Below are 14954 nucleotides of genomic sequence, written 5' to 3'. Positions count from 1 at the left end.
GAAACATTTATTATAATTATCAATGTTGAAAACCATTGTGTACTTTTTTTTTCAGGATTCTTTTATGAATAGAAAGTTCAAAAGAACAGCATTTATCTGAAATAGAATATTTATATATTTATATTTCTTAATACCATTCAAAAGTTTGGGGTCAGTATGAATTTATTTTGGAAAGAAATTAAACAAACTAATACTTTTATTTAGCAAGGATGCATTAAATTTATCAAAAGTGACAGTAGAGATATTTATAATGTTACAAAAGCTTTCTATTTTATTTACATTTACATTTAATCATTCACACTTTTATCCAAAGCGACTTACAAATGAGGAGAAACAATAGAAGAAATCAAACCAACAATATCTAATAAGTGCTTTGACTAGTCCCAGTTAGTCTAGCACAGTACACATACACATTTATTGATATATAGAATAGTAAGTTTTAGTATCATTGTGTTAAGTGTTGATGGAAAAGATGCGTCTTCAGTCATTTCTAAAGACTCAGCAGCTCGAGATAAATGATAAATGATTTCTGATAAATGCTGTTGTTTTTTAAACTGTCTATTCATCAAAGAATCCTGGAAAAATTTACACGCTGTTTTCAACATTGATAATAATCAGAAACGTTTCTTTAACAACTCATATATGATTTCTGAAGGATCATGTGACACTGAAGACTGGAGTAATGATGCTGAAAATCAGCTTTGATCACAGGAATAAATTACACTTTACTATATATTCACATAGAAAACAGCTGTTTTAAATTGTAATAATATTTCACAATTTTACTGCATTTTTTATCAAATAAAGGCAGCCTTGGTGAGCAGACGAGATTTATTTCAAAAACATTAAAACATCTTACAGATCTAAGACCTTTGAACGGCAGTGGTCTAAATATATGAATTTTTTTCTACAGTCGAACCTGTTAGTTATTGGCCTAGTTATTATTATTTATTTTTTACCCATAACCTTAATAAATAATAAATAACCTTAATAATCCAAAAACTACTCGCCTAACTCATACAAATTTCAAATATTATTAAAAACAAGTAAACTGTTAGTAATAAAATAAGAACAAATGATCAAATTAAGAGCAATAGCGCAAATAAATACAATAGAACAAAGATACAAATGAAATAAACAGTGCTTTTCATGTTTTTCGGGGTTGGTCTGATAGTAGTTTTCAGGTAGAAAAATGTAATAATCAAATGTTAAATGTAAAATACAGTCTTCTTCACTGTATAAATGAAATATAGATTAATCCTTATTAAAGTTATTCAGTCAAGAGTAATGTGATTATGTTTTCTCTGTTTGATTAACATAAAAAACGCAGCAGGTTTATTAGGCTGCTGTCACTTTAAGAGCTGCAATGATCCAAAATACTGTTAAACGTGTTTTATTTCTCGACTGTATGTACAATATCTACATAATTTTTGACAGGTTTCATAAGACTCACCCATATAAAACATTTACAGTGTTTAAAGTGTTTCATCTAGACTCAAACGACCATCGATGTAAATGACCTGTGTAATCATAAAGCACATTAAAGGGTTCGTTCAGCCAAAAATGAAGATTCTGTCAGTAATCACTCTCCCTCATGTTGTTCAACCCTGTAAGACTCTCGTTCATCTTTGAAACACAAATGAAGATATTTCTGATTAAATCTGAGAGCTGTCTCACTCCTCCATCGGCTTCTCTGTTATTGAAACTTGCCGGTCCAGAAAGTTAATAAAGACATTGTTAAAATAGTCCAGTGTCTACAGCGGCTCAACCTTAAGTTTATCAAGCGATGAGAATACTTTCTGTGCGCAAAAACAAACTAAAATAACGACTTTATTCAACTATTCATGTTCTTCTGTGTGTCTCTGAGTGAGTTCACATAGTGTAACAGCGCAGCGCTTCTGGGTTGTACGTCAGAACGGAGGCTCACTATTGGCCAGCATCACACACATGACCAGCGTCGGCCAATAGTGAGTCTCCGTTCTGACGTACGACCCAGAAGCGCTGCGCTGTTACACTATGTGAACTCACTCAGAGACACACAGAAGAACTAGTTGAATAAAGTCGTTATTTTAGTTTGTTTTTGCGCACAGAAAGTATTCTCATCGCTTGATGAACTTAAGGTTGAGCCGCTATAGTCACTCTGACTATTTTAAACATTGTCTTTACTAACTTTCTGGACCGGCAAGTTTCATTTACCTAGAAGCCTATGGAGGAGTGAGACAGCTCTCAGATTTAATCAGAAATATCTTCATTTGTGTTTCTGAAGATGAACGAGAGTCTTGACGGGGTTGAACAACATGAGGGAGAGTAATTACTGACAGAATCTTCATTTTTGGCTGAACGAACCCTTTAATAAGATGATGACTCAAAGGAAAAAGCATTTCTGAATCAGCTTTAGTTTTAGTTGGTAAAAACCTCGATCAAGCATCATGATAAATGCGGTGACGCAGGACTTTGGTTTCTGATCACACGATTCATTCAGAACTCAATCACACTCACCGATGGTCATATATCATCTTCATCACGAAATGACATTTAGACCTTTATCGACCTGATGTCACCATGTAACACTCTTTTAAAAAAAAGAGAAGCTTTATGTAGTTTAAGCACAGGCCACTTCCTGTCTGCCGCACGTGTTACGTGTGTGTGTGTGTGTGTGTTCACTCAAGTCATACTTCAAAATATCGTTTCATTAGATAAAAAGCATAACTCAAATGCTGCAGGACTTTCTTTAATGTTTTACCATTTCAAACCATGCAAACTTTTTTTGTTAGTGTTTTGTGTGAACATTGTGCTTTCTCATAATATATAATAAATAATATAGCCTAATATGTATAATTTTATATCTTTTAATATATAATTTAAATATATTAATATTATATAAATATAAATTATATATATATAATTATATATATATATAATTTATAATTACTTACTAACATGGTTGTAATTTAGACATTTTGAAGTGTGACATTATGAAGTATGCCACACCACACACACTAAAATAATACTGGGTTCTTTCAATGCATAATTTGGGTCAAATATGGACAAACATAAAAATTAACTCAAAAAATTAAACCAACAGTTGCGTTTGTCTTTATTTGACTAGGTTGAAACAACCCAGCATTTTTAGATTGCATTTTGTTCTGGTGGTAAGAAAGCAATCCTCAAAGAAACGGGGATGGTAAAAGAGCTGTTGTTGATCAGAGGTCTGTTTGCTGCTGCAGTGAATGACTGAGATGACTATAAGTCTCATTTATGAGTCACTCAGTAACTGTTGTTCACTCATGTGAAGTGATGCTTCCCCATTGGGGTGAAAGGTGACGAGTCTAGAGAGCCACAATAATAACGCAATTTCTGAATTACAGAGTTTATGAAGTGAATGCACAAAGACTCTTAATAGTCCAGTAATTTTAAGCCAAAATGGGGGTCAACCTTGAACAAATTGCAACAGAAGCAAACTCAACTGATTTTGTATCCTCGATATGTCCTGAGTAAAGAAAAAAAAAGCCCCGAAGAATCCCTTTAGGGGAAAGTTTTGAAAAAGACCCAAATATAGCCTATTCATACGCCTATTCATTATTTTTTAACCTAGATATCACCATGAAAATGACTGAGTTGATTACTTACATCAAGACAAACAAAATGTATTACAAGTTTTTTTTAATTGTTTGTTAACATGGACAAACGGTGCATAATCTAATCACGTATGTGCTAATTTGCATAAATACCACAACAGATCTAAACATTGGGTATAGCCAGGTGAAAATGTCTTGTTGAATCTTGTTGACACATACCAGTAAAATACTTAATGTTAAGGTCTGAATGGAACCCATTTAGGCTACCCATGAGCATTAGTCAAGTCATCTTCATTTATATAGCGCTTTTAACAATGCAGATTGTTCCAAAGCGGCTTTACAGAGATACAAGGATAGTTTAAAGTAACAGAGATTGTTTTGGCTTTATAGCAGTTCTTGAATAAAGTTATTTTCCAGCTAAAGTTAATTTGATTGATTCACTTCCGTCGCAACGATCATTAGTTATTAACTTAGGGGCCGCTAACACGACACCGTTTTAACAGGAAACTCTACACAGACTTTAAACGCGAAACCTGTGAGAGCGCTGATGGCGTGCACATGCGCATTACAAGTTCAGTCTATTGGTATGCGCGTTTGAATATATGTGCACAGGTTTGTAATTCCCTACAAACCAAGCCTTAACAAACTACTTGTCTGGCCTTAACATTTTGATACAGAATTTGATCACTTCGGGGTAGATACGCAAACCGAATTTTCCCGACAACGCTTTATCTGTAGAGTGGGAAAGGGATCCTCCATAGGGAGAGACTAGTTGGCACTTCAGCACCCCGCTATGACATCGGGTCCAGGCGAAGGTCATTCGTCAGATCTGGATACGGCCTGGATCCGGCAGGCTGCAGGAAAACCTCGGGATAAACAAAAACACTAAATTTAGCATAGATGCCATTCTCCTTATGATGTAACGAGTACATCAGGATTTGTGGGAAGTGTTCCCGGTTCCAGCTGACCTGATCTATGCAGCCTAACATTAAATTATAGAAGTCTATAATGTGTTATGTGAATGCTAGGTCAAAGAGATGTGTTTTTAGTCTAGCTTTGAACTGACAGAGTGTGTCTGCTTCCCGGACAATGGTAGGAAGGCTGTTCCAAAGTTTTGGTGCTAAACAGGAGAAGGATCTACAGCCAGCGGTTGATTATGATATTCTAGGTATGATCAACTGGCCGGAATTTTGAGATTGCAATAGACGTGAAGGACTATAATGCGTTAAGAGCTCGCTCAAGTACTGCGGAGCTAAACCATTTAGTGCTTTGTAAGTAATCAGCAATATTTTAAAATGTATACGATGTTTAATAGGGAGCCAATGCAGTGTTGACAGAACTGGGCTAATATGGTCATACTTCCTGGTTCTGGTAAGAACTCGAGCTGCTGCGTTTTGGACTAGCTGTAGTTTGTTTATTAAGCGTGCAGGGCAACCACCCATAATATCATTACAATAATCTAGCCTTGAGGTCATGAACGCATGAACTAATTGTTCCGCATTTGTCAATGAGAGCATATGGCGTGATTTAGATATATTTTTAAGATGGAAAAATGCGGTTTTACAGATACTAGACACGTGACTTTCAAATGAAAGATTGGTATCAAAGAGCACACCCAGGTTCCTAACCGACGACGAAGACTTAACAGAGCAGCCATCAAGTGTTAGACAGTATTCTAGATTATTACGTGAGGAAGTTTTTTGTCCAATAATTAGAATCTCTGTTTTTTCAGAATTTAGTAGTAGGAAATTACTAGTCATCCAGTTTTTTATATCAGCATTCCATTAATTTTGTGAATTGGTAGGTTTCGTTAGGTTGTGAATAAATATACAGCTGAGTATCGTCGGCATAACAGTGAAATAATGCCATGCTTCCTAATGATATCTCCTAATGGTAGCATGTACAGAGTGAACAGCAGCGGTCCTAGTACTGAGCCTTGTGGTACGCCATACTGAACTTGTGATCGATGAGACATCTCTTCATTTACTGCTGCAAACTGATAACGGTAAGATAAGTATGATTTAAACCATGCTAATGCAATTCCACTAATGCCAACATAATTTTCAAGGCTATTCAAAAGAATTTTGTGGTCAATAGTGTCAAATGCAGCACTAAGATCGAGTAACACTAATAGCGAGATACAACCATGATCAGATGATAAGAGCAGATCATTTGTGACTCTAACGAGAGCAGTCTCGGTTCTATGGTATGGTCTAAATCCGGACTGAAAATCCATTATAGATTTGCGATTTTTTTCAAAATGTCGATTAAAAAATAAAAAATAAAAATAAAAAAACTCTTGCGAAATGCCGGCCTTTCCAGTAACCGATGTTAAGTGACTAAAGCTTCATTTTTTCCTCTCGCGATAAATCATTCCAAAAATCATGGCAACGGACGATATTAGGCTACGTATATCCCAGCCCCTGCACTGGCCATTATTATTAATGGAAGGAGATGTGTGTGTGTTTTCCAATCATTAATGGCAAGGAGTTTCTGGGTGTTTCTCCCTCATTTCTGCTTCGAGGTCTTGATTGTGGTATTTCTCTGAGGTTTAGAATCAAGTATTCCTGTAATTCTTTTGTCTTTTATGAATTCAATGAAGAATTCGGTCTCGTTTTCTGTCCAAACACACCGTATCATCTACGTCAGCTGACTGTAAATGCGCAAAAACTGTTTCCATTGCAGTTTTGTGAAATATTTCTTTTTCGAATTGCCTGATAAACCTCCTCATGCGAGCGTGAAAACTTTTTTTTGCGATAAATGGGAGTTTTTGCGAAATTGACGTGTTTCCATTGGGCGTATTTTCAATTCGCAATTTCACTTTGCACAATTTGAAGGCTAATGGAAACGCGGCTAGTGTTGCATGTTACGTGACAATTTCCTAACAACACTTTTATTGTCCCTTATGTTGTGTTCGGGTAATTTTGACCTGGAGAGGATTTTCCCGGATCTGAAAGTGCTAGTAAATGTTATTTCATTGGAATAAATACTTTACTCACCCAAAGTCTAACAACTTCCCAAAAAACTGTTGATACTTTTTGTAGGTGTTTTCCACATTGTAACACTTGTGTTCCCGACCGGCCTACAAAAAATGCTTATAAATCTCTAATTATGCTGCATCATCACCAAATATTGGATTCAATCTTATTGTCAGTTTGTTGTCTTTCAATTAGGACAGGTTTTATATTTCTTTTTGGAACTGATCAATCATAGGCCTCATTTATCTGAGCGTATCTGAAAAAAAGTGTTATGTGTGGTTTATTTAGTCAATTTTACATAAAATATGAAAACAATGTGCACTGTTTATCACACTGGTGTGCTTGCATGTTTAACCAGGAAATTTGTTTTGAAATGCTTTTATTTTGTACAAAATGGCACAATCGCTCTTGTGGTGTTCACGGTCAAAAATGACCAGCCAACAAAATAATAGCTTATAAATCTCTTGTTATGCTATTTTATCACCAAATATTGGATTTGTTTAAACTTGTTTTCTTTAAATTAGGACAGATTTTGTATTTATTTTTGAAACTTATTGATCATAAGCCTTATTTTTTGCCCAGAAACACCACGAGTGTGGGTTAATTCAACACAGCACAAGGGTTAAACTTCTTTAAATCTAAATCTTTAAATGATGTATTAATGCTTACATAGTTAAAGTTTTCACTCTAATGTGATCAAAGATTTACAGTATTTTTAATTATTAATTTTTTTTTAGCATATTATCATATTTGGCCTTCTAGAGCAGCTACATACTGGATCAAGAATGATATAGTAATGCAAAAAAAAAAAAAAAAAAAAAAGCATAAAAAGTTTTACATTTTTAGGTAAAAGTGGCGTTGTGTAAACAGCCTCCAAATATGGCTTGGGTTCCTCCAACTAGAGAGTTTTATCATCCTCCAAGTCCAGTCGCTTATGAAAGTAACAGCACTCTTTTCCTTATATACAAGGTGGACCATTAAAGCTATCATGTCCATTGCATAAATGGATTTAGATGTTTAGTGCAGGTCAGATCACTAACAATAATATTAACAAACCTGAGCTTTTAATTCTGTTTCTACAACTGTGTCTGAAATTGCAAGTGGATCAAAACCTTTCATCAAAGTTATCCATGAATTTTGAACAATACCCGTTCTTGTCTTAGGACAACTTTGATGAACTTTTTTGATCCACTTCAAATGTTGACTACTGTACTTCGCGACTGCTAAAAAGTATGTACTACATTATAGTACATGCGTACTACATTCGCCATGTTGTCTCCCGTGGCCTCATGGGATAGTAAACTGTCCATCATTTGCAGAGTGACAGCGCCCTCTCGTGGTTGTCTTTTAAAATGACAAGCCTGGCCATATTGAAAACACAAAATGCTGTTTATAAAACTTTTATTAATTTTTAAATCCTTTACATGGAATAATCAAATCATTTGTCCATCATCAAATGCACTCCAAATACTAATGTAATGCAAGTAGAAAAGAAAATTACAAAACAATACATGAAATAACAGAATAGCAGAGCAGCAGTCACTAAAACAGCTGATTGTGTGTGTGTCATTATAAACATGTGATCATAAACCGTGTTCATGTTTTAACAGCCGTGTCTCTGGAGCGGTAGATGACGCCTCTGCTCTTCAGCTCTCGTACCACACCTGACAGAACAGAATCACACTCACGTCAGTCATTTCAATCAGATATTATTCTTTACATGAGAACGTTTTGATTGAAAACACACACTGTCCTTTATTGCAGTCAAGAGAGAGCCATAAGATCAAAACCTGACACTTACCTGGAGGTAACCGACCCGTTACTGTCACGGCATACACACCTGGCTTGAAGTTACCTGAGAAAGACATTGACATTATTGAACTGATTCCGGCTGAATAACAACACTGGTGTCTTCTGAACTGAACTCATCTCATATTAACTGATGAACATTATTGAACCGAATCAACAGCTGAATAATGACTATAATAACTATCATCATAATAGAGCTTCTTTTTCATAATTGATGAGTTTTGCAACATTCACACTGTTATTGAGCTTAATAATGATACGGTTAGAGATGCACCGATTACAATTTTCTAGGCCGATACCGATTTCATTTTTTCTAACCACTTTACAGCACACGCAAATGTTTATTTTATATCTTTTCTTTAATAGAACATAGAATTTTTTTTTTTTTTTACAGATAAAGTTAATAACTAATATAGAACTATATAAATTACTCCTGGTGTGGGAAATTCACAGTGCAGTGTCATGGAAGAACCATTTCCTTCTTTTCACATTCAATATCAATTTCTTCTCTCATCTGCCACATGTCCAGCCAGGCTAAACAAGCACTCACTGTCAGCGCTTGTGCATGGCGCAGAGAGGTGAACTCGGGCAAGTGGAGCAAGTGCAGGGAAACGATTGGGAAACTGAATAATAAAAACAAGGTAAATTTTCTATAAATATTTTTATATCTTTATTTTATTTTCTGACATAGCCTACTCCAGGTCTTGTTAAAACACACTAGACACAAATATGAAATCATACTTATTTTGTCCATCAAAAGTGTGCTTTCACTTTAATTGTGCGTGAGCCGCGCAGCAAAAATAGCTGATTGTGTGTGTGTGTGTGTGTGTGTGTGTCATTATAATTTACTATAATTTAGGGCTGCACGATATTGGAAAAAAAATTACATTGCGATATTTTTTTCCCAACGATATATATTGCGATGATTCCATGATATTAATAATTTCACTAAGCAAGCTTCATTACAAGTGACAAAAAGGCCACTTAATATTTTATTCCAAAATTAGAACATATTTCTGTCAGAATTCGAAAAAAATTGTCAAAAAATCTTATTCTCTCTCTCTCTCTCTCTCTGTGTCTCTATGTTTTCGGTGCTGATGCAGTGACGCGTTCATGTAAACGGCACTTAAAAGCTGTCACAAAGAACCAGCAAAAGTAATGATTATGAATATGTAAAATATTACAATGAGACATTTTAATTGTTTATTAATAAACAAGTGTTTTCTGTAAAGATGAAGTTGACGATCTTCATCTTCGCAGTAGTGATCGCGTGGGAGAGAAATGCACTTTTCATACGGATTACATAATTTTATTTTGTTTTGAATGGTTCTGTTTAAAAGTAGAGATTTCTGTAGATAATAGATATATTTATGTATTTTTTTTAGGTGTGTGAGGTGAGTAGGCTACCTTATACGCTGAGTTTCGGTTCATGGATTCAGGCGCTGGCGCCTCCGTGTCATGATTATGTCTGCTATATTTACTTTTTATTTATTAAATCCAGGAAATTGGGTAATGAAACTGATTAAAATTAAGATACAATTAATACAAAACGAAATTCGCTTTAAAGAAAGGCTTTGTGCTTTCTGTTTGAGGTCTCTGTGAAAGTTTTAAAGCAGTTCTTTTAGTGCCGCATCATAACGGTCGCGTCCGTATATGGAGAACTATCACGCGACATTGTTTTTTCCTCATAAATGCGAACACGAAAAATAAAATACTTCTTAAAAAAGACAACCATCCACAACTTTATAACACTCCAGCAAAGTACCTCTTTTTGGTCAACATCCTCCTTTTTGTAGACGCAATAGTCCCAAATAGCTGATTTTGACTTTCTTTTTGGTACGAAATCTTTTTTTTTTTTTTGCGGCGGATCCTCTTCGTCGCCCATGTTTAGCTATAGGATGCCAGTGAATGTTGGCTGTGAGCGGTGAGCTGCGGCACAGCGAACCAATCACTGTGCAAGCACGCGGAACGTGCAAGTCACCCCAACAAAAAAACATACAACAAACTCGTGTTTACTGTGTGCTACCGTTCTCTTAATACACCATGGGTGCTACTACCCTTCACATCGCATATTCCGGCGATGTGACTATCGCTCATTCACACATCGCGATGTCGATGTTAAAACAGAATATCGTTCAGCCCTACTATAATTTACATAATTTACTCACCATGAAGCCATCCTAGGTGTATACGACTTTCTTCTTTCAGTCAAACACAATCAGAGTTATTATATTAAATAATATAACGGCAGTGAACAGAGTCCGAGTTTTTGAAGCCCAAAAAAAGCGCATCCATCCATCATAAAAGTTATCCATACGGGGTTATTAAATAACTTCTGAAGCGAAGCCATGCGTTTATAAAGTTATAAATATGGATATTTAATATAATTTGCTTCAGAAGGCCTTTATTAACCCCATAGAGTCGTATGGATTACTTTTATGATGGATGGATGCGCTTTTTTGGGCTTCAAAATCTCAGACTCCATTCACTCCCATTATAAAGCTTGGAAGAGCCAGGACATATATCTCTGATTGTGTTTGGCTGAAAGAAGAAAGTCATATACACCTAGGATGGCTTGATGGTGAGTAAATTATGATCATTTTCAATTTTGGGTGAATTATCCCTATTGTTGATTTGACTGCTCTCTTCATTTGTAAGTCGCTTTGGATAAAAGCGTCTGCTAAATGAATAAATGTAAATGAAATACTCACCGATTCGTTGCCATTTTGCCACCCAACTGTCCTCTGGACTCATCATAGCAATGACACTGTAATGACGAAGACATCACACATTAGTGTTTAAATGAAAACCAACATGTGTCGAGTCCTTTCAAACAAAAGTTCATCTCTAACACACCCGTAACTTTCCAGACCAGTGTGTTTTGATTATTTGATGGTGCTTTTAAAGTGTGAATCACCTCATATTCTATTTATTTACGGTCCTTGGAAGAAAGCAAGCGAGCCATACGGGTTTAGACCAACGTTAGGGAGAGTAAAAGACTATTCACCCATCAAAAGAAGAGCTTGTGCACTCATAAACCATCTCCCGGTTGCCCTTCATCTGCAGGTATGATTCACAGTTGTCACATCCGTCATACTCGAACTGGTCAATAGTCTGAAACCAGAGAAGATGAGATGATGTTCATCAAACATGTTTCCCTTAGTATTCCCTTACAAACATTAGCCACAGTCACTGTTAACTAGTTGTAATTGTGATGCTACCTATAATTAACAAAGGTTATTATCCATGACTGTATCTAAAAGCATACTGTACATTTTATTACTGTAAGAGGCAGAATGATGATTATGTAATAATACAATTTAAATGGTCATGTTTTGGATATGGCAAAACCGTTTTGTTAATGATCTTGTTCTTGTACTTATCTGCTCCATCTAACTTAAACATTTAAATGTGTAAATTATGTCAATGATAAAACCATCTGTTATCATAAATGTCTCATTTTACCTTAACAAGAGAGCACAACAGACACGCTCTCAAATGGCGCAGATCTTTCGGGACAGTCTCCAGAGACATATTGCTTTAACGCAATATACTGGAAATTAAGCAAAAAAATAATCTTAATAGACGCCTCGGAACAACGATTGTTTGTTGTTAGCGCTTGCTAGCCACAACCGCGCATTCGGCGACGCTTAATGACGTCACAGATATGCGCCGCGTGATCGTGACGTGAAATATTTGTTATTTATTTATTTTTATTCATATAATTAACGTGGAATATTATTCTTATGCATGTATTGTGTTGTATATATATATTTATTCAAATTCTGTCGCGAAGTTGGATTTAGATCTGTAGTATGTGACCAATGAGCTGCTACGTTCTAATAAGAACACAAAATAAGAGTCTCACAGAATTGCACAGAATTGTTGGAATGGAAATTACATAATGAATATAAACACAAAGCCAATTAATTCTATAATGTTTTTAAGTTTTTAATAATATTGTTTTCAACAAAATTTGTTTCGAAACTACAGTGACCACAACAGCCGTTAGAGGTCGCTGTTAACTGACGTTATAGAGGTCGCGCGAGCCTCATTCTGATGCGGTTTAAATGTGTTCTATGTGAACGCGCATAACGGTTCCACTAACGGTTTTTGGAGGAGATGGTAAATATATAAAGAAACGTAAAGATATTAATTGTCATATATAGACGTTAATATATTTTGATAATATACATGTGTTGTTGTGTTCCATTACTATGACAACTATTATATCTATTGAATATTTTGGTCACACCTTACAGTAAGGTCTCACTAATTAACGTTATCATCAGTTATGAGCAATACGTTTGTATTTATTAATCTTTCTTAACATTAATAAAAACACAACTGTTACTTCATGTTAACTCTGGTCCATTAAATAATAATAATAACAGATAAAACATTTGATTTTATGTATGAGATTTGATTTGATGTATAAGTAATATTGTAGAATAGTATTTTATTTTTCACTGCTAGTTAACTAGCGAATGTAATCCCATTGTAAAGTGTTACCAATATTTCTAATGATTCATTCAATCTATTATGAACTAATGACATAATAATGTGTTAAAGTTGTTATATAGTGCTGTTTATGTTGAATTTTTTGTGATGTTTATGTAGTTTCCATCATCTGCAGGTCATGAAATGAGAGATCTCTATTGAACATGGATATGGAGTTTGATCAGTCTCTTGTCAACGTCCACATTAACTACAGTAACTTTCCAGCTAAGTTATGGTGTTTGACAAACGATCCCCAGAACAACTCCGTCTTCTGGAACCCAAATGGAGACGGTTTGATAGTGGACCAGCAGCGTTTCGAGGACGAGCTGCTGTCACCGGTCAAACAAGAGGCTAAACTCTTCAAGACCTCCAACTTCACCAGCTTCATCCGACAGCTCAACCTGTACGGCTTCCGGAAGCTGTTCTACGGGCCCTCCAAAAGCAGACACCGAAACCTGCACCGCTTCCACAATCCCTTCTTCAAACGGGGCCGGCCAGAACTTCTGGTCCATCTGAAGAGGCTGACCATCAGTAACAGGGCCAAGATCCAGGCCGGAGAGGAGGTGACCTGTCCACCCCCGAGTCGAGTCCATCACCAGCCTCAGCAAAACACTACAGACATGGAGAATACAGGCCAGTTCAACTCTCAGACTAATCAACCATTTCTAAAGCTAATATGTGACCCTGGATCACGTCACCAGTCTCGAGTCGCACGGGTATATCTGTGGCAATAGCCAACAATACATAGTACGGGTCAAAATTATCCATTTTTCTTTTATGCCAAAAATCATTAGGATATTAAGTAAAGATCATGTTCCATGATATTTAGTAAATTTCCTACCGTAAATATATAAAACATTTATTTTTGTGAGTGAATGCAGCACAATCGCCAACATAAATGAACAACTTTAAAGGAGATTTTCTCAATGTTTGGATTTTTTTGCACCCTCAGATTCCAGATTTACAATAGTTGTATCTCGACCAAATATTGTCCTATCCTAACAAACAATGGGAAGCTTATTTATTCAGCGTTCAGATGATGTATACATCTCAGTTTTAGAAAATTGACCCATGTGACTGGTTTTGTGATCCAGGGTCACATATGCATGCATGTCTGGATGAGTTACTCTACACAAAATCTCATTTCTGTGTGCAGTTGAAAAATTCTTTGTATCATATTTGATACATCAAGCTTTTATTACTCATATCTTATGATAAATTGGGAATATGGAGAAAAAAAAGTGGCCCAAACTGAGAAAAATATGCAATTTGGTGCAGATGTTGATTGATATTTATATGCAAGATGAAATAAATATATATATTGTACTTTACTGTATATTGTACTTGTACTGTATTGATCTGTTTTAGGTGGAGAGATCAATACAGTACAAAAAAAGTAGGATGTTGGAAAATATCAATGTCTTTTCTGTTAACCAAATGCTTTTTAATCTTCACTATTGCTTCAATGCAAATGAACAAGTGCGCCGTTATTTGTTGCGCAGTGACGTGTGTGTTCTGTTCAAGTAAGCCAGATATGCGCAGATTCTGTGCAATACGCTGTATTTAATATATCATGATGATGAGTGTTTGCGCTAAATTCGCAGATTTGTCTTGCACTAACTTCTCAGCAAAGTGAGCAAACATAATAAGTAACACGCCAAATTGGCTCGTGATTTGACAGCATTACCCGCCACAGTTGATTTTACACGCATTTGGCGGGTGTAAATTTCAAACCCTGGTTATAAGGGTGTGGTTGGACCGTCTAGCTCCACCCATTACGTCCAGCGGGGGCAGAGCTGGACATCAAGCTCCACCCATTGTCTCTGTAGTCTCTCTTAAAACTAGGTGCATGACGCCCCTGCATAGGTCAGGTAAAATTCAATTCTGTTGCTTTAAATCTTTGACTGTTCTACAAACTACTCAAAAAGTTCTTCATACTCATTTCTTAGGTGCTGCACACCCCTATCAGCACATCAGTGGCGTATCCCATCAGCTGAAGGGGTTCGACGGAGGCCTGATCCCTCCCCACTCCTGGATCTTTCCTTGCAGAGATGCGCCTCCTCTCTACCCTAACAAAGGCTTCCCGGTG

The 14954-nt window shown here is 36.0% G+C and overlaps 2 protein-coding genes across 5 annotated transcripts in view; one reads left to right on the top strand and one right to left on the bottom strand.

Annotated features, from left to right (window-relative positions):
• Positions 1-7946: 7946 nt before the first annotated feature.
• On the bottom strand, positions 7947-12031 carry supt4h1 (SPT4 homolog, DSIF elongation factor subunit). The gene is made up of 5 exons (XM_079871884.1): positions 11831-12031; positions 11373-11479; positions 11077-11132; positions 8358-8411; positions 7947-8220 (listed from the first exon to the last, which is right to left on the bottom strand). The coding sequence occupies exons 1-5, from the start codon at positions 11897-11899 to the stop codon at positions 8153-8155; spliced, it is 354 nt and encodes a 117-aa protein (XP_079728010.1). The 5' UTR covers positions 11900-12031; the 3' UTR covers positions 7947-8152.
• A 383-nt stretch (positions 12032-12414) lies between these two features.
• Positions 12415-14954, top strand: part of hsf5 (heat shock transcription factor family member 5) — a 7536-nt gene continuing 4996 nt past the window's right edge. For 3 of the 4 annotated variants that reach the window (XM_079871867.1, XM_079871868.1, XM_079871865.1), the window contains exons 1-3: positions 12415-12490; positions 13002-13498; positions 14815-14954. The exon at positions 14815-14954 is cut by the window's right edge and continues 127 nt beyond it. In XM_079871867.1, coding sequence (XP_079727993.1) covers positions 13030-13498; positions 14815-14954 — 609 coding nt within the window. In that variant the 5' untranslated portion in view covers positions 12415-12490; positions 13002-13029. Of the gene's footprint in view, positions 12509-13001; positions 13499-14814 lie in introns of all 4 variants that reach the window. The other variant, XM_079871866.1, reaches the window with a different exon arrangement.

Source organism: Squalius cephalus (assembly GCF_949319135.1).
Source record: "Squalius cephalus genome assembly, chromosome: 5".
Lineage (NCBI taxonomy): Eukaryota > Metazoa > Chordata > Actinopteri > Cypriniformes > Leuciscidae > Squalius > Squalius cephalus.
Note: the sequence above shows the minus strand (reverse complement) of the source record. Positions and strands in the feature narration are given on the sequence as shown.